At 40.2% G+C, this 20,782-nt stretch overlaps 1 protein-coding gene across 2 annotated transcripts in view; it reads left to right on the top strand.

Annotated features, from left to right (window-relative positions):
* CLIC5 (chloride intracellular channel 5) overlaps window positions 1–20,782 on the top strand; it is a 77,661-nt gene that overhangs the window by 44,657 nt on the left and 12,222 nt on the right. For both annotated transcript variants that reach the window (XM_075750458.1, XM_075750459.1), the window contains exons 2-4: window positions 5,847–5,956; window positions 6,291–6,416; window positions 7,754–7,860. In XM_075750458.1, the coding sequence (XP_075606573.1) occupies window positions 5,847–5,956; window positions 6,291–6,416; window positions 7,754–7,860 (343 nt within the window). The remainder of the gene's footprint in view (window positions 1–5,846; window positions 5,957–6,290; window positions 6,417–7,753; window positions 7,861–20,782) is intronic.

The following is a 20,782-nucleotide window of genomic DNA, read 5'->3' as shown; positions in this document are numbered from 1 at the left end:
AACGTTTTGGCTAGCTTTTGGGGAGCTGGCTAAAGAATTTCACCACTTCCTTTTTGTTTTGTTACTACCCTGACAGCCTTTCTAGCAAATGCTCTATTTCTATTTGACATATATGCATATGGTCCATTTCCGTGTGTGTGCTTAGGAATATAGTCCTGCTCTATCTTGCCCTCCCTTGGAAGGCTGCTGCTAAGAGTTGCTCCTAAAAAATGAAATCTCAGAAGAAGTCCAATGAAGTTAAAATGCCGCACAGCAAATTTATTATTGTTGTTATAGGCCCCCATTCAGGAAAGTACTTAAGTGTATGCTTAAGTCCCATTGAAATCATCAGGACTTAAGAACATGCTTAAAGTCAAGCATATACTTCCTCTGAATTGGGATGTATTTCAGCACATGCTTAAATGCTTTCCTGAACCGGAGCCACAGTCAACAAGAGTGTCCTGTGGTACACAGGACTTGTGCTACAAGATTTACTTCTTACTTGAGACCTACCGGTGCTGCTCTATGAATACACACTTCTTAGCTTGCCTCTCCGTTGGTGGCACTCCAAATAGCTTACTGGCTTTTACATTTGGATGAGAAGTTGTGAAAGAAAAGAGACGAGAAACTGGAAAAAAATGATCCTTACTAAAGCAATACCTTGGCATGCCTGATGTCATGTTGCAGCCAATGGTTTTTCCCTACAATGGAGATTTGTGCTATTGTGTGTGTGGTATAATTACTAAGACAGATTTTTTTTTTTTTTTTTTTTTAAATGGTACAATAAATAGGATATTTCCTGGCCTGCTTTGCATTTCGAATAGGATTTTCACTTCCCCTTTGGGTTCTGAGCGTAAGGAGAGTAAGTGTCAAAAGGCAGGAGCTTTCCCAATTTTAAAACAGAGAGGGTGTAACCATGTGTAATGTGAGTCTAGATTTTGATTGTAGGGATGATGAAATCAAATCCCTCCTTAATCGTTACTGGGAAACATTGAAGTAAATTAGCCTGCCTGCTTTTGCTAACTTCTTAAAACCCTTTTGAAAAAGAAATGTGTTTTAGTGTCATCAAAAATATCTCCCTACTTTACCCCACGGTCTAAGAGAACACTGGACCATTGTGCAGAGTGACCTCAGTGCAATGAAAAATGAAAGAAGGAGAATAGATAAAACCAAATATATTATTTTCCTGGAAAAAACCACAGTGCTTTCCGATATGCAACTCTTTCCAGCACTGCCATTTTTAAGCTAGATGCTTAGTCATTATTAATGATGGTATATTTCTTTAAAGCTGCTATATTTTGGGAATAACTGGAAATGAAACTTGCTTTTTTTTCCCCCCTTAAGGTTAGTTAAAATAATATACAGTTGGGTGCATTGCAGTCACTGTGCATGTACCAATTGGAGTATTTTTGGAACAAGTAAGGAAGCTTATTCCAGTTATTTCATTTATAGCAAAGTAGTAGCTTGAACTTGAGAAGAGCTCCCTGTTCGTGTTGTTCAGCTGTGCTGTGCAGTGGTTGGAGGCTCTCAATGCTACCGCTACTTTACAAAAATATTTGGCACAAGCTTATAAAATCATGGAGATTTTTTTTCCTCCCCCCCTGCCCCGAAACCCTCTTAATTTTGTTCCTTGGTAATGTGTCAGTACTTCCCCCACTTGTGCACACAAATATCTTTAAGGTTTAATTATTTCATTAAAAATAGCTGAAGTATTTAAGGAGGAGCACCTTATAAATAATAAAGGAGAACATCTTGTTCATTCTTGCCATCGCTCAGATAGAGGCAAGCAGCTGTTATCACAGTGGGGTTTCCTGATGTGATTATACCAAGTTCCAGGGCAGGACCCTGCATCAGTTGGTGTGAAATACCTAAACAGCTGGAGATTAAGTAGAAAAGCATCTTTTTTTTTTTTTTTTTTTTTTTTTTTTAGTAGCTAAACTAATAAGAGTAAGTTTGTGTGAAGCAATGGGAGCAGAAAATGATGTTTCAAAGATGGAGTAAAATAATTCTCTAGCGATTAGGCCTCCACAGATTCCAGGCTTTTCTGTTGCTGGGGTCCACATTCATCACACCTAAATTCACTCATCAAATTCAGCCGAAGTGAAAGGTGGCCAGATTCATCTTTTGGATGTGCATCCTGGCCTTGCCTGCACAGGAGACCTTCCCTTAGGCTTCTCAGTTAAACTTCAGCGGGTCGAGCATCAGCTGAAGTGTCTCACCCAGCAAATCTTCCAATCTGTTTTACTCTTCCCCAGTCGCTCTGGGAATTTGCCTTTTCAGGTCACGTCCCTATCCATAGGGAACAGGAGGGACTGCTCATCTGCAGGAGAAGGCAGCTCTGAAACCCTTTCACAGCTTTGGGAGTTACAGCGCACTATAAAAACTCAGTTTCCTTGATCCTAGTGCCCACAAAGCCTCAAGTCTAACCCCAGTTGCAATCATTAAATCAGGAATATCCAGCATTACTGGCAGGAAGAGCACATATATCCCCAGCTTGCTCCTTTTTATAAGTGGTTGATCACTTTTGCTGTGCTTCAGGGAAGCTATGTGAGAAAGCTTTTGTGCTCATTTGTGAATAGCAGCAGGGATAAATGGTGTTTCTCCAGCTTGTCGATTATATGTTCTTTTCTTTCCATCCACTGTTTGAGTCTTGATCTTGATGAAGGTATTATTTAATTCCTGCATTTCTGAGCCCTTAACCTTGGACAAACACACAATAGACTTGTATTTAGGCACTATCAGGGTGCTTTAAGCAAGCTGTTTTTCTTTGAAGCTAAGAGTGACTAAGCCTGGGAAGTTCTCTGTTCTTCCTCATCTCCTCCTGGTAGTTAATAGACTTCACAAGGGATCTTGAGACACTCTGATAAGCCTTTGAAGTTATTACCTACTAAGGTTTTGCTCTTTCTGAGTGCTGAACATTGAATTACTGACTGCTGTTAGAAGCAATGAGAAAGGATTCACAAAACTGACAGAGCCTTGCCTATAATTTCTGCAGAAAAAGAGCTGAATTTAATGGATAAATTGTGTTGCTGGGGAGATTTTGATTCTGTTCCCTCCTCTGTCACCACTTTGCCTTGTGATTTGTGGTAGCGTTTTCAGTTATACCAGTCACATGAGATCAAAACCCATGAATCAGACTCCACCCAAATCATGAGCCTGGCTTCCAGATTCAGGAGCGTTGAACAGAGATCATACCATATTTTTTCTTTAGTTTATCTTTCATTTCTGGAATTTCCTCTGTCTATTCCCAATGTGTCTCTAGCAATTAATGTTTCCCACTCTTTTGGAAGTATCGGGAAGATATTTTGACCATTTGGGGCTGTTGGAGGCCTCAATTGACCTCCACAATTAATTTTAATTTTGATGTTTAAGTGAATCTTATTTCTTCCATACTCTGCATCTTTTTGCTGTCCCCAATGATTTCTGCATCCCTTAACCTCACAGGACCCATCACTTCTGTGTCTACATTGTCATTCATCTGCTTTGTTCCCTCAATAATCCTCTCTGGTCTTGAGGATTGCCTTGCAGGATGGAGAAAATATAAAAAGATGCAGATGTGGCTAAACCTTAACCTTCATATGGGAATATATAATTAGAGAGCAGGGAAATGATCTCCCTGAGTCTCTTTCCTGAAAAAAGGTGATATTGTTAACTTGCAGCACAAGAAGTGGGTGATGAGGACATGCAGATTGCCTCCATGCAGGATGGAGACCTGCAGGAGGGCTGGAGCTTTGCATACTGTTGTGAGACAAGACCCCTCTCACAAAGTATTTGCAGAACTTGACAAACCAAGGTTTTTACACTCACTTTGAAGGGAGTCAGGTGAAGAGTGAATCAGACTCAATGGAGTTATAAGCCAAAGTAAATCAAGAGAAGGTAAGATGAGAGTCAGTCCTTCTGTCTGCACTTTTTTTGCCCTTTAATTCAGTCGTCAGTCTGTTTTTCTTCAAATTTTAGGTTTGTAATATATGGTTTGTAGACTCAGTTGGCCAACTCCATTATGAAGGATATGATTATGACTGAGATGGTGAAAAAGCCAAGCGGAAATTTGGTGTCATATAGCTGTTTTCTCTTATAGCATTTGCCTCTTTTCAGGAAGGGTAAGAAGTTAAAAGTTCTTGGCAATGGTTGAACAAGCCAAAGCCAAAACAACAAATGTGACTTTGCAGTAATTATTGCATGCAATATGGTGGTGCTTGGTATTCTTATGGTAACATTGTCATTGGTTTGCCCTGAAACGTGCAGAACAGAGCTAACTATTTAATTAAAAGAATTTTGCAAAACTAGTCCGCTCACACCTCAGGCAGATGCGAAAATGCATCTTCTCTTGCTCATCCTCATGCCATACCACTCTTTCACCCACTTCATCTGCTGGCTCTTGCATATGCCATGTGCCAGCCGTATTGCAGATCCATTTTTCAGGTAAAAAAGCAGCCAAACTGTACCACCATATACAAATACCTCTAGATTCTGAGTGTTTGTTCTGTGTCTTTACACAGCCCTAAACTTTACAACACATTGTCTTCAAGTCTTGAATCCACACTCTCTCCATATTTTGGTGGATGGGAATCTTGAATTTGTTTTTAAACCCAGAATCACCAAAACCTGTGTTCAAGACATGAGAAAGATTCATGACGCCCACCAGAAAAATCTTTCCGCTAAACATTTCACATGCAAGGCCTGAATGTATAGCAACTGGACACATCTCAAAATGTTTCTAGTTGTGTTGTGAATGTTTCATAGAACTGCAATAATTAGAAGTGATTCCTTCTTCAAGACAGAGAAATGCTACCTCACAGCTTGAATATTAATAAGATAAAATTTATGAGAACAAACAGAGTAATATCATATTTTTCTCCAAAGGAAAATGGCATGTATTTGCTTAGCTCTTTCATCAGTCTTTTTTGGACACACATTGTGTGCATAAAATAGTTATGCAACCCATGTGTGTCAACATCGGAAGGTTGGTTGCTTCACCAGGATTATAAGAATCTTTTAAACACAATGGTACCACAAATTAAAATGGAAATCTATCAAAACCATTATCGTCCTGAAAGCTTTGGCCACAAGCATAATTATTGTAGAAGGATGTTGTCCTTGGATGCAGCTTTGGCTCAGTTCAGCTGGTGTTATTTGTATCCCTCCATGGCTCAAAGTCAGAATTTGCATGACCATAAATTTTTAGAGGAAAAAATAGGCTGTTTCCTCAATGCTAACACTAGCAGGTTTTTATTGTTTTGTAGTGGTTTGTAGGCAACTCATTAGGTACTAGTGATAGGAACAGAGTGAATGCGGTGGCTGAAATCTGCCTTGAACTTTGGAAGGATTCCGATGGAGATTTCTGTCTGGATCTGGTTGTTTGTGTCTGAGGCTGTTGCTTTACTGGATGTGAACAAGAATGAGTGAATGTCCAGAGTGCTTGGGTTTAAATCTAGATCTGAAAATCCACATTTTGGCTGGTAAAACAGTGAAGCAGATCTTGAGCTGATACAAGCTGCAGTTCATTGACTTAGAGCAGAAAACCTGTCCTGAGTGTTATAGTGCGTCCATAAAGCAGGCAGTCCTATAGGGATGAAAGTAATTGAAAGAATGTACAGTCTCCTGGATGGTGCTTACCATCAGCAAGGGACACATCTCCTTTATCCAGACCTGCCATCAAGAGAGGCACCAGGTTGCTTTCTCAAGCTCCTGATGAAGGCTGAATCCTGGAGTAGCTCTGTTCTTGTGTGGATGATAAACTATATTAAATAACAGGCACTGTCGGTTATTTTTGAACTAGTTATTTTTATTTCAACATCCACTTTTCCATCCTGAGGGAGGTGACTAATGAGTCGGAACTCTTTTTTTCCTCTCTTTCTATCCCTCAGGCTGGTATAGATGGAGAAAGTATTGGGAACTGCCCATTCTCCCAGCGCCTCTTCATGATCCTGTGGCTCAAAGGAGTTGTGTTCAACGTCACCACTGTTGACCTGAAAAGGTAAAAATTGTTCAGTTTAATTCCAAATAGTTATATGATCCAATATTTGCCCTATAGAAAGGCCCTCCCAAGTTCAATCAGATTTGAATCTGGCCTAATGAGTCTGTGGTGCACACCAAAATAGTTGGGATTCAGATTTGGGGTTTTTTTTTCCACTTGTGGAATGTTTTTATATTAAACAGGGTGCTTGGGGTAGTTTCAAAGTCTTCTAACCACAAGCTAGAGGAAAAAAAAAAAAAAAAGAGGGGAAACTGATTTTGTAGGAACTATAAATATCTGTGCAACTACCTGACTATAAAGATTAGTGATTTCATGACTTTTTCTCTCCCTGCAGAAAGCCAGCTGACCTACACAATCTGGCTCCTGGGACCCACCCACCTTTCTTGACTTTTAATGGAGAAGTCAAGACAGATGTTAACAAGATTGAGGAATTCTTGGAAGAGATTCTTGCACCTCCAAAGTAAGGACTTGGGATTTTTTCAGTCAATATTCCATTTCCTAGGAATGAAAGATGTCCTAAGAGGAGTTCCTAAAAAGCACTCCCTCCTACAATCTTTACTTACAGGAGTAATATTTATTTATGAAACTTGCTGGCTTCACTGAGATGACTTCCATGTGTGAAGGTTACTTGTATGACTAATAACTGCAGAATGTTTTCTCTGTACACATTTCAGGATGCCCTTGTATGCAGAATTAAGGAGACCAATAGTAGAAAAATTTTGCAAGGGTCTGGTGTCCACAATTTACAAAGCTAAAAATAACTTGGAATAGATGCCGAGAATTGCCACACAAAACATCTGTGCCAGAAAAAGCATTTTACAGTGAATAACTGGAGGTTTCTGAACTGTATGGTGTATTAGAAAGGTTGGAAGGGGAACTGATTACAGAGTACGAGAGGCCCTGGAGGCAGAAAAGTGCTCATTATTCTAGTCAAGAAATGACAAGAGCCCATGACTGGAAGTTATAACCAAACTAATTCAGATTAGAAACAAGGCATAGATTTTTTCAGTATGGATGATTAACCATTGGATCAAGCTACCAAGGAAAGCTTCAGATTCACCAGATATGCCTTAGTTAGTCAAACATTTTGGACTTAATACAAGGATAATGGGGAAAAAAATTGTTGGCTTGTGTTTTGGACCTTAAAATCTACGAATCAATGAAAATTGACTCAGTTTCTTGTGGAGTGTTTTACCTCCAACTGAATCAGCAGCTATAGGCTAGTCCTAAGGTGAGAGATCAGATATTTAAATTTTCTATACTCTGGTCCAAGACCACTGAAATCAGTAGGAATCATTAGTTTGTGTTGGTCTTTCAAATCGATATATCCCTTTGCACCAGATGTCTATAAAAAACAATTCAGAGACTGAAAAGTTTATGTTTATTGCTAGCATGCCTTGCTATTACATCCTGGAGTACATTTTCAGCGTAGGGAATTAGCCACGACTGCCGTTCATAATAGAGATTGCTGGCTGCCAAACTCCCCTGCACCTTTCTGGAAATGTAGGCTTCTTTCTTATTTAAGGCCACTGTATCTTGGATCATGGTCACATAAATCACCAGTGCAATTACCTTTGTCACAAAGCCATCCTTGTGTAACTATCCAAATGCCTGCCTTGACAGACACAGATATTATTAAGAGGGACTTGCCAAGCTGTTGTTTTGAGATAAATGACAGTGTTAATTGCAACTCCTTGTACAGGGCCTTTTTCTTTCTTCTTGTAAATTGTATTTGTAATCCATCGTTATATTGCTGGTAACAAGATGTTACTCTCCACGCTGCTTCTCCCTTTTCAGGTACCCCACGCTGGCTGCTAGGCACCGGGAATCAAACACTGCTGGAATCGATATCTTCTCCAAATTTTCTGCATACATCAAAAATACCAAGCAGCAGGATAATGCTGGTGAGTAGGATCGTTACCAAATGTGCCAGGGAGTTTGTGTGCTTAGAAAGGGAATCATTTTGCCATTCTCCCATCATTTTATTGTTCATACTGTTCATATGACATCAGGTACCATTGCTGATCAACCTGAGACGGCAGGTTCAGTGGACTCAATTCACATGTCCACGGTTGAATTAACTACATCTACGCTAGTAAATAAAACAGGCGACAGAGCATTCAGTAGCCCTGTTACCAACTGCCGTGACATGGCGCCCTGTCCATACAGCCCAGCTCCCTCACCAGAACAGCATCCCATACTGCTTACTGGAAGTGACTGGTGGCCTGTGCTATCTCCTCCACTCTGCCCAGGCACTGCTTAGAGGAGTGTGTGTTGACTGGACCCAAAACTGTGCTAGTACTAAAAATTTAGCATTGAATGACTGCAGGAGAGCAAGCCATGCCCTGACCCTTCGTAATTTGCTAGGAGTGGCCATCAGACTCTTGGCCCACTTATCTCATGATTATGTTATGCTGTTATAGCTAATTTACTCATATAAACTGAGTTATGTCAAGACATTAAACATAAAGTAATTAAATGAAAGAAATGGCTTTAAGAAATTTAATTGCACTCTGTAACCTCCAGACTTCTCCTCACATTTGTGTGTCAAAAGAAATACTCTCCCGAGCTGGATGCCATGCATATTTACACACATCCTACATTGTCCTTGTAATGAAATTGCTTTTCTCCACATTCCTTTCCCTTCAGAGAGGCAAGACTTCAGCTAGTCTGAGCTCCTGTTGCTCCATGAAAGTTAATGGATTTACACTGCCGTATCCCTCAAGATGATCAAGTAGAAGATTGCAGTCACTCACTGATGTACATCTTACCTTATATCACTAGTTTCTCAGACAGAGACCTAAGGCATGTTAAACACCGCGTGCTCATATTGTATCATTCAGAAAAGACTAGATTTTTTTTCAGGTTCCAGCTCTGCCACAGATTTCATCTGTGTGATTATATTTCATTGCCTGGGGCTGACCCATGAGATGAAAATGGGTAAATGATGATTTATGTCAGATAACAATCTGCTCTGTAATATTTTTGTGTTGTTAACAGAAGGAAATAATTACAGTGCTTCACTTCTCAGGGATGCTAAAAAGTTATTTTTTTTGTCTAATGCTAATGGGATGCTCAGCTAACCTCTGTAGGAAGTTGTAAAAGGAAGATAAATTAAGAGTTAGACTGAATAGATGTTACAGTGAAAATATCTTGGCCATTTACAAGGAATTCTTATGGTCTGCTCCACAACTGTAAATCTTAAATTCAGCTGTGCTGCCTCTTGCATTCTAAAAGAGCTACGGGTATCTGTCCACACGCATAATCCCAACGTGTCGCTTCTCAGTGACTCTGCAATATGTGAATCCCTGGATTCATAAGGGCTGGCAGCTCTACCCGTAAGAAATGGCTGTACTAGAGGTGTCTGCACCTGGCCATAACCAGAGCTGGAATTCAAGGTCGGATATCCGCTACTGTGAGATAACAAATCTAACCCTGCAAAGTGCTCGTGACCGTGTCTCCACAGTTTTACTAGCTGCAGTGTGATTAATGGGAGCTTTCCCTAGCTCTGCCTAACAAACTCTTGGTTTAGGTACTTTTGATAATAAAAGGAAAATCCTTCTCAACAGCAATTGAGCACAGCAAGGTTATAGAGAAAAGAGACGCTAAATTGCAGGAGAGCAAAAAGCTTTGTTCCATGCAAGTCCTCACTCTGTTTAGTTCGCTGGTTCATGCTCTTGTGATATGCAGACACGTTGGAATCTGTGAACATACTGATACTCAACTTTCCTCTTTGAAGTAGAGAAAAGCTTTTAGCTTAATTTCTTACAGCTGGAGTGCTGCAGTGCAAGGAGAACAAAGCAGAGACGAGCGGAGTATAAGTAGTACCTACATGTTCTTTCTATCAGCAGAGTAAAGCATCTGAGGACCTCGGAGTCCTTGGGACTATCAGTGCAGACTTACGCCATGTGGGAAGTCGACCTCAATTTCAGCAGAGTAATTGACTTTCAGTTTTCAAGGGCTGAGCAAGAATAGCTTTTCCCTTATCCCAGGGACATTTTACCCACTTTCCTGTCCGGTTAATCTGAACCTACAGCAGTTATTCTGAAGGCTGATTTGGATGGCAGATGAGTTAATTAAAAGGTAGTTGTGCTAGATCACTTGAGCAGTGAAAAGACTGTGCAAAAAGGAAAGGACAGCACCACTGTATACGTATTTCCTAATTAACTTCTTTCTTTTTGATTGGTATTTTTAAAAGTTGCAACACCAATAAGAAAGGGATCTGGTGCTCTAACCCTGATGCTGCTTTGCAAGCAGGTTCTGATGCCTTTTCCTCCCTATATAACAGCAGAAGTAGCTGTATATAGTTCCGTAGTAATAAAAAACCATTTTTTAAATTAAAATATAATTACTTAGGAGAATATGCCTTTCCCTGTCTCTGTGTGAGCAGGTAAGATCCAGAAAGAACAGCGATTGCTGCTTGTGGTTATCTTAAGCAGTTTCTATACACCCCAGCTCTCAAATAAAGGTGTCTCATAGTCATCCTCTATGTTGGCTCTTAGTTCCAGCTGACTCAGGTGCTTGGGTTAATCTGGAAAGCCACACCAGAGATAACATTAACCAGGACATCAGATGCACATGATCAAAATACACAAATAGAAAAAGACTTGTTAATAAATCAAAAACAGAACAGAGAACCCAGACCAGTATATAAAAATAATTTTAATTTCTTTTGATTGGGAATAGGAGATTGTTGAATACCGAGTAAGCTAAAGCACCAAATATCAGGTTGTTTAAGTTATTTTCTCTTAACTTGGGAGTCAGGGAGGTGAACTCATTAATGCGTGGGATATCAGGCTGGGAATTTGTAGCATCAGCCTATCTCTATCTGCGAGAAGTGTGGGTTAGGTGTAATTATATATGATCATTCTTCGTAGTGTACTGGTGTAGCAGAGATCATGCGGTCTACGTAACACGAGCTCTCACTACACCCTGTGGCTATTAACATCGTTGCAGAAAAGTGGCGTGAAGTGGTTTGGATAATTAATGAGATTTATGCAGTATGAGGATACTGGATGTGAGAATTAACGAGAACCTAATGCACACCAAAGATAAGCCCAAGCTGGAGTTCCTCCCAGGAGGGTTTACAGCCAGGGTCATGCAACAATTTCAGACTTCAAGTGATGCCATCACTTGGCTGTATCATTGCAACATTTCCTATCCTGAGAGAGGTGGATGGAAGGCACTGATAACAGAGTCTGTAGCCTTTAAATAGCTAAACAGTTATTTTTTTCTGACAGAGGAAAAGTTACTGAAGAAAACAAGATTTGTAATTTCCTGGTTTACTGTGTGTCTGAATTCTTGCATGTAAAGGAATAGACACAATGATACATATGGCTGTTTGTTTCTAAGATTGTGATACCCTCTGCTGGCAAATATGTGAATATATAAAGCAAACAGCTTTACAATCCGGGCTGAAACATCCCCTTAACAAAGTAGGTTTCCTTCTATCAACACAGTTTCCTCTTACAAATGCACTATTGTCAAAAAAAAAGTGTTTCATAGTAACCTATTGATTTTGACAAAATTTTCATGGAAAAAATAATGTTTTTTCTGGATGAGTTAAAATTACTTTGAAGTAAAATGCTTTAACATTACAGAGAAAAATAGTACTTTTTTTCTGGATTCATTCAATACTTCATTAGCCACACACCGTTATGTTTTATGCCTGGCGCAGAAGCAGGTGATAACCTTCTTCTTTAAGTCTGTATGGCAATGTGTTATTGATCACGATTCATTTACTTACCAAAGGCATTTGGCAGCTAGACTGCCCTGATTTAATAGTTCCCTGAATTTCTGATTCTTTTTTTCCATCTTTGTTTTCCTAACTTTTCTGTCTTATAATATAAAAACTTTGAAAGGTTTGGAATGGGCTGGCGAGGGCTGTAAGCCCAGAAGCAAACATGCTTATGCCATATCAAAGTCCCACCACTTTTAAGCTTCTTGAAAGGGAAGGAATTGATTCCAGATCCTCAGGATGTGGCAAGCTGTGTTTAAAGAAAGTGTGCGCATTTATTATTTCAAGTCAGTTCAATTACAACGGGCTTGATTCCTTCCACCCCCCGTGTCACTCGATAATTTTATAACGGGCCTTTCTGAAGGAGTCATGTCCTCATCGCAGGATTAGACGCGCGTCTCGCTTTGATAGCACAACCGGGTTATTCAGTCCTCCGGCCGTTGCCACCAGGCTTCACCCCTCGTACTTGCCATGACAAGTGCTCATTCACACCAGAACAGGAGTCCTTGGGAGAGTTCAGTGGCGGTAGTCTTAAAAATTATTTCCTGGATGCTCCTGCTCAAGTTTTCATGGTCACTTTGAGAGTTTTTGATTGCTTAACGTTTGTTTAATATCTAGAGGGGGGTCTTGTCGGAGCACAGGAAAGTAAACCAAGATCTTGTGAGCTTACTTTTGGTTCCTTTGGTTGATGCAGAGCAAGTCACTCAAACTCTGTATAGTAACCAGCGTAGCAACAGTTTATGTATTCATTGGAGGAGGATGAAATTTAATTAATTGGAATGCTGTGTACATATTTGGTATCCTGCTTATTATTTTTTCTTGTGAGACTGTATACTGCAAACCAAGGGGACAACCTGTAGTAACCACCCATTAACCATCCTGCCTAAAATTATAAGCTCTTTGGCTCATAGAATGAGCCCTTTGATTTCATTTATGAGTTTAAAAAGTTATTCTTGAATTGAGTTCTTAGGGGGCACCAGCTCCAGTGTGGGTGGGCGCATTCATTAGTGGTACGGAAGGATATTTCACTGTACGGCTCTTCAGAAGGCGCTGAGCCGGGAGACCACCAACATGATTTCATGCAGAGGAATTTCCAGTCGTCTGACCAGAGGACTCCGCTTGTCTGGTTTGGATTTACATCAAGAGGCCAAAAATAAAAGTGCATTTAAATTATTAACTTACATGTGATTAAAAGCCATTCACCTCTTTCAGTAGCTACATCACACTTTGTGGTTAAGTGCGTGAGGTGGGAAATGTCTCTCTTCGTGTGCTGAGTACGCATGTATACAGCAGATATGCACGCACGCATATAGGGCTGGAATTAAAACTGGCCTACATCAGTTTTACACTGTGGAGTTACTCCTGCTGAGAAGAGAATCAGACCTGTAGTGTAGGTAGCTGGATGGCATGCTCCGATCCTTTCTAGAAGCCATCGAGTATCTCCTGACATAAGCAGAAAAATCAGTTTGCTCCAAACCCCTACGGGGAATATTTACAGTAATAGCAGCTCTGTGGTGCAGACCCTCCGTGGCACCCGAGCTGAGCTACGTAGCCGGGGTGGGAGCGTCCTGATGCTGCGGGTCAGCTCCGCTTGATTTTAACGGAGCAAGTTAAAAAGCTGTTTGAATGCCCTTGTATCGATAGGGAGTTTCCTGTGACAGGGATCTCGGATCAGGCTCTAATTAATGCTTTACGCTTTCTGCGCAGGTTTTCAAGGTGTCATATAAATATACAGGGGTGTGTATACATATGTATGTTAGTGTGTGTATGTCTGTGTATCAGCTTGCCATTAAAATTTTTCCTTCGTCCTCTTTAGTTGCAGAATTTCCCTTTTCCACTACAAAACCCCACACCTGTCCAAGGCCCAGCAAGAGGCACGATTTGTCCTGTGCTGCAACGATATTAAGTTTTCTCTGTCATGCAACGAGGAAGGACTAGAAATAGCTTTTAAATGTGTTTTTTTTTAAAAAAAAAAAAAGACTTGCTTTGTGATGGAATATATCAGGATGACAGAACTTTAACTTTTGCAATTTGAAGCACAAAAAAGCTATTTCAGAACATTTTAAACAAGTTTTTATGGCTCCCTCTGAGCTGAGTACTGTTGGGCTCGCGGTAGCTGAAGTGCCTGGCAGCTTTACAAAACCAGCCCTAATATAAAAAATAACCAGTCTTTAAAACATATGTAAAATAGCTTTTCTGCAACATTTGTGGCACATAAAGTACCAAATACATGTTGGTGAGTGTGATATAAAGCTTTTATTGCCATTCATTTGGGATGACCCATATAACTCACTCATGATATGTTAATAAAACTGTTCTCCACTCTGTCTCTTTATAAAAACACACGTATAAAGACTGCTAAACCAGTGGTGATAGCTGTGTGCTAACTTGTGAAGTAGTGCTGCAAGTTGCATTTATCATCTGTCCTAAATTGCTTTATCTGCTTTCTCCCCGGTAATCAAAGACTGATTCTAAAATGCTCAGAAACAGCAGTGTGCAAAATAAGTTTGAGAAATAACTTTTTGAAAGTTCTCCTCAAAATCACGCTGGCCAGAGGCCCAGAGCCATCAATATTCTGTCTGGTACCAGTGACAGCTTTAAGGACCAATATCTTTTGACCTGCCGAAACTAAGAACTGAAATTTTATGTCATTGGAAGGAAGAAGTTTTGAGTTCCCTAAAATGATAACAAACCATCATCTTAACCTCAGAAATGTGTACCTTACTGGGGAATGTTTCTGAACTTTGCTATCATTTTGGTTTTTTCCTTCTTCTAAGGACTCACTAATTAAGATATGAATATGTCCTGATGGAAATGTGAAAAAATACTCTTTGAAAACAATATAAAACTAAACCTCTGTGTAAGTCCAGATGTGATCAGACTGCAAGCCCTTCAAGGCAGGGACTTGGTAAGCCTGATCAGCACGCTTAGATGCAGCCATTCTGGGAGTAATAAATAAATTAATGTACTAGCAGAGATGGTTTTCTGACACATCTGTGCTGAAGTAGCTTTGAAACCATAGCTTAACATAGAGAGGGAGAGAAAAAAAATGAAAGAATATATATTTGTATAAGTTCAAGACACAGAATAAGCAAAATGCTAAAAACCAGTTAACAATATATACTGAAGTCAATGAGGTTAATGATTTGCTCAAATTAAGGCATGTTCTCAAGCCTTTGCTGAATCAGAGCCTATACGCACAGGCCAGGCCTAGACTAAAATACTTGCAACGGGAACAGTAGTTGGCAGACGCTCTTCTTTAAGAGGGAATTATTTCCCCTGTGTGTTTGAATATTCCTCCAAGTGCTGCTGGCTTTACTGGGATGCTTTGTTCTGCTTCCCAGCCGAGCTCCCATGCTCGCACACAGGAGCAGTAGCACAGCTGGAAGTGGATTAGAGCAATCTGGCGGCAGCAGTCCTGGGAGGAATTAAGTGCCTCGCTGCTGGAATGGGAGGCCTAAATTACATTATTATTTCGAATTGAGTTTTAACTTCATTGCTCTATGGTTTCGCACTGGTGGGTAACTCCCTTCATTGCAATGTACTTGGTGCATCTGAAGTATGTTCCCCACGGCAAGGACTGAGATGAAGTTACGGTCTTACTCAGTAAATTGTCCAAATTTTATATGAGCAAATGTCCAGATTTAAGCACCCAGCTTTTCCTATTGTCCTGAGAGGATTGTTCACAGGCTTATATTTAGCAATTGTAGAGCAAGCTATCACATGATAGAGAACCCAGTGACTGGCTCCTGGAAGTCAGTTTGCAAAACTGTTGGTGACTTCAAAGGGAGAAGGATTGGCCCAGAATCTGTTTTCCCAAAACAGATTTTTTTTTTGTTTTATGCATGCAAATGTTCTTCATAAAATAACAGGGAAGAGGAGAATGAGACCTAACTGAAATTCAGTGTTGCTAATTTTCTTTATTAGATCAGATCTTAAATAGTTGACCTTTAGCGTCAAAACAGTGCTGGGAATAAGGTGACTAAATGGGAACTGGAGATGTAATTCTTTTCCAAGTATCCTGATTCTTCTGATATTGCAGAAAAAAAAATCAGAATTTCACAGAGTTTCAGGCTAGAAGTAACTTTGGGTTATTTACTATGATCTCCTGCAAATCACATCCCAGTCAGTTTTGCCCATTGAGCAAACGTGTTAGTACTTCATCCTTTAGAGTACAATTTGTTTTGCATCAGAGCAGAGAGTAGGAGAAACCGAAGGGTCTTTGATGCGTGATATGCCTCTAAGGGGGGTTGGGAATTTACTGGATGATAGGCACCCGGCTGATGGCAATAGCTGGTCCATATTGTGCACTGCAGAGGGAGGTGAATCACTGGTGATTCGGCCAGTCGAAGCTGAAAAACAAATATTTCCTGGACTTTAACCTGGAATCAGGATGACTTTGAACTTGTGAGGAAGGCATCTACTCAGCAAGACTTTCTGCACCACTCCAAGGTATTGGTCCAACCATTCCCATCTCTAGCAGAGAATGACCTTACGGCCATGAATAAGCCCCACAACACATCTGATTAATTGCATACTGGGAGAAAAGATACTGTGATCTTTGCAAGCATCTTAAGTCTTGAAGCATGAGATTTAATTATAGTCATTGTCTTAATGACTAGTAGTCATTAGTAGTAAATTCCCTGTGACATTAAGGATGGTACGGTCATAGTCATATACAACCTCGGTCCTTGTTTCAAGACCTAAAAGATGATATTGGGGATTTTAAAGTGCCATGACCTGCCCATGTGACTCTATCCCCCTCCAGCCCAGTTTCTCCTGTTTCTGCCAGAACTGGATTTAAGCCTGCCTTTTCTTAGTCACATTATAAACACCTCAAGAAGTAAGTCCACCTCCCCTCTCTCCTTGTTTGTTCCTTAAACATTGGTTTGGCAATGTGGAAAGTGAATTTGTCCAACTTCCAACCATTAGACCTTTTCACATCTTTGTGAGCAAGGCTGAAGAACTCTTTTGCACTTCCCAGATGTTTTGTGCATGAGTGAGCATCTGTGCACGTTGGCCTCTCAGCCTTCTCGCTGATAAGCTGAACAAATAATAAACTCTTCAAACCTAACATTTTGAGGCTCGTTTCCAGTCCTTGAGCATGGTATTATTGTTCTCCTTTGACCTCTTGCTCAAATTTTCAAAGCCTTTTTTAACTGGGGACACCAGAACTGTGAAAAATGTTCTTAATACTTGTTGCAACAGTACAGTTGCAACAGAGGGAATATGATCTCCCTACTACTACTTGAAAATTTTTCATACATGCAGGCATAATTATAACTTTTTTTTATTCTGCTCCTTTCAGAGAGGTTAAGTTGAGGCATAATCACAATGGTCCCTAAGTAATTTCATGGAGCTTGAGACAAAAAATCTCAAAAGCAGAGAAACAATGGAAAAGAATTAAGATGTGAGTCATTTGTAAATCTCATCATCTCATGTGTTTGGGTTTGTTTTTTTTTTTATATCTGAGTAAAAATTTTTGAACACAAAGGACAGAAAATGCTGGAAACATTAAAATAAAACTATCTGAGATTTGCTAAGTGAACTAAGGGAACTGAATAAGCTTTGAAACTTCATCCTCAGGTGCTGCTAGCTAGGCATTGCCGTGTTTCCCTCTCATGTGTCTTCATTCCACCACTGCTGAAGTGCAATAACTTAGTTGAAATCGGTGGCATGCAACTGGGATTATCCTGGTGTAAACAAAAGCAGACTTTATTCCCCTACATGCCAGGGACCAAAAGAAATTGATGTTAAAGATGCAAGCGCCAACAGCCTGTGGAGGAACAATCTTCTCTGCTTAAATATTAGAACACAAGGGGTCCCCACAGCACTGTCACTAAAGCCCAGCTGCACTCTCTACCAGGAGCTAACTTTTTACTCTTATTTTAATGCAGAAACATGCAGTTTTTCTTTGTTACTCACAGAATCATCTTGTTTGTTCTTTGGTAGGAAAGCAAAACTTTACAGTCTGAGTAAACACACAGCATCTTAAAAATCAAGATACCAGAATGATAATCTCATACTATAAATATGTGGTTTTATTATCTGCAGGGCCTGATGGTTTGGTTTTTTTCAGGTTTCTGATGCAAATCAGCTGCTGCTTGTCTGCAGTTGGTTTAGGGACACCTGCACAAGACTAGCATCGCAGAGGTCAGGATTAGGCCCTCAGGGACATGCTCTAGAAATGATGCTTGTCACTTACGTGCTGCTACAGAGTTACGATGATTTGTGAAATGCAAGTTAGGTACTGTTCTTCCAGGGGCACTTGTAGGCCAGTAGTTTTACATTCACTTGCTTCCTGCCCTCAGGGTCGCTTGGACTTCTAAGACACTTGGAAATGAACCCTTCTTTTGGTGTCATTTAAACACCTGGGGTTTCTTCTTAAAAAAAAACGCATTTGAAGGTGCTCCAGTTGCATTCTTCGTGATAACATTACAAGTATTACATTTATTTCTTGCCTCCATTGTAAAACCAAATAAGAAAAGGGAAGGAAGTTTTGAACCTGAGTTTTCAGTCTAGAACTAGCAACAAATCAACCCAAACTTTCTAGATGATTAAAAAATATGTGTTTAATTTTCTTAATTTTTAAGACATTATTGATTCACCTGTTTCACTAGGTTTAATTTGGGAGTAGGACAGATGGTATCACAGAAATAGGAAGATGCCTCTTCTTTTTGTTATATTTACTATTTGTCCTCCTCTAAGCTGAAACATAAGTCCATGGCTGGTGCATTACTGCTTTTACCAATGTAAAGTTTGTGCCTGAAAAGTGCTATTATCCTTATTTTGTATATAGGAAGACGGAAGGCAGAGAATTTAAATCATTTATACGAGGCCATGTAGAAAAGCTTGAGAAGAAGAGAATCAGGTCTCCTAAATCCTAAACCCTTGGATCATTGTGCTCTTAGGAAAGGGTACCTGGGGAATCAAGGTCTCAGTCTCTCTTGAGACAGATCTGTCAAAATATCCCAGACTTTTGGGATGAAGATCTAATCAATCAATCCACATCGTCAAAGGTTTGTAGATGGGCGGGGGGGGGGGGAAGAGGGATGATAAGGGAGAGATCATCTCATTTAACTCTGTCTAAAAGTGATACTTAGTTGTTCAATAATCCTGGCTTCTTTTGTCATCAACGGAGAGGCACAGAAATCCATTTCTAAAGGGCAGTTTGAATTGTCTTAAAATATGGATCTAAAGCTGGGAGAACTTCCTTTAGAAGTGCCTGTCTTTCATTGCTGTTTATAAAGGAGACTTGGACAACTAGGTTGAACTAATTACTCAACACTTACATGGCTGAAGTTAGGCAAGGTGAATCTGATCCATAACTAAATCAATAGAATTTTAATGTGTTTGGGTTCCTAAGGTTGCTTTGGGTATCTAACAGCTGTATTTCAGCTCCAGGTTCCTCTGAGTCCTGGATGAAGTGCTCTGGGGGTTTAGCACCTCCATTGCTCTCACTGGACATACACAGAACATATGTGCCAACATACATGGAAAATATGTACCTGTTTATGCCTGGTTTAGACCATATCTGAAAGGCAGCTTAGGACCAAAGTTGTGTGGCTGTTTGCACGTGTGCGCCTGTGTTCGTGTGACTTCTCCCACTCCTGCCGTACGCTCAGAAACCTGATCAGGAGTCAAAATCCCTTTTCAAGTCCCAGCTCTGACTAATCTGGAGGATGAAAATGAACCCCTAAGAAACCCCTAACCAGGAAGGTAGAGTTGAGGAATAAGAGACACTAATCTATTTCTCTTCTGTGTACACAATTTGTTGATTCATGAAGTGAGTAGAAACAGATCACAACTTTTCAGCATGGTTGTATGGGCATTTACCTTTATTGTGGGAACATGCTCAAGTCTCTGTTCCAGTGAATATCGAATTATTTATCTAGAGTTGAACATCTTTAATAGGAGAAGTGACTCATCCCAGAAACTCCCTTTGGTGCCAAGTTAGGCATCCAAATGCCCTGGATGCATGGGAGCATACAACCTCCATACTTCTCTGCATTTCCAATGGCTCTCTTAGTGACTGCCCACTCATTTTGCCTCTCAATACACACGCTGCTCAGAGCTGGGGATTTTACAAGGCAGAAACATGCCTGGAAAGGGTGTTGCAATGCTCAAATTGGCAATGTACTTGCCCTTTGGGGAGTAAGCCCTAATATTTAAGTAACTTAAAAAAAAAAAAAAAAAGAGAAAAAAAAAGGAGGTATTATCCTACATCACTTAGGTGAACTGTGAAATTATATTCAAAGGGTAGGATTCATCTCGCCTAACTTCACCTCCCTGTAAGTTAGGTGTCTAGTCTGAGCTAGTCCTTTAGGCTCTGTCTGTAATTCACGCAGCGAGAAGGGCATGTGTGGCATGAGTCACACCGAGTTTAAATCAAGTGTCTCAGGCAGTTGGAAGGAATTGCCCTCTGGAGATGTTTAGTACCTCTGAGCAGAGAGGGAACCTACATAACCAGCTTAGACAAGACACCTGACTTTTAAATGGCTAAACAGAAAAAAAAAATCAAGGCAGCACTCGAATCTCAAGGGTTATATTGAAATCATAGCGGGGGAGGGAAGATAAACTGTTCAATATGTAATACAGTGGCGCACATATTGCAGTCACAGCTCCTCCATGTGAGAAGGATTAATCTATACAGATTAAAGTTACAATACTCCGTTGAGCCTGCCTGAACAAAATGAGCAGGACGGAGAAAAAAGAGAGTAAAAATTTGAATTCTTGGTCTTTAATCAGACTGTCAGACTAGTAGAATGATATTATTTTCTTACCTTAAATTGCTGTTTCTTAGCTGGTTTCCCTCTCCTACCAGAAAACAGTATTGGGTCTCATATAATATCAAACTCTGTGAATCTGGAAGTGATCAGGAAAGGTGGTTTGTTTTTTTAAAGGAAAAATAAATCTCAGATTGTTTGTGTGAGACTGTGAATATTTATGTACTGTTCCCCCTTTTCCCTCATTCCGTATTTCACCAAGTTCATTTGCGTGTGTTACAGGATAAATCTTACTGGAGGGCAGTGGAAGAAAGCAGTAAAAAGGAAAATCATCAATCAGTGATCCAGGGTAGCAGCAGGATT

This window comes from Balearica regulorum, chromosome 3, assembly GCF_011004875.1.
Source record: "Balearica regulorum gibbericeps isolate bBalReg1 chromosome 3, bBalReg1.pri, whole genome shotgun sequence".
In the NCBI taxonomy this organism is placed as follows: Eukaryota; Metazoa; Chordata; class Aves; order Gruiformes; family Gruidae; genus Balearica; species Balearica regulorum.
Note: the sequence above shows the minus strand (reverse complement) of the source record. Positions and strands in the feature narration are given on the sequence as shown.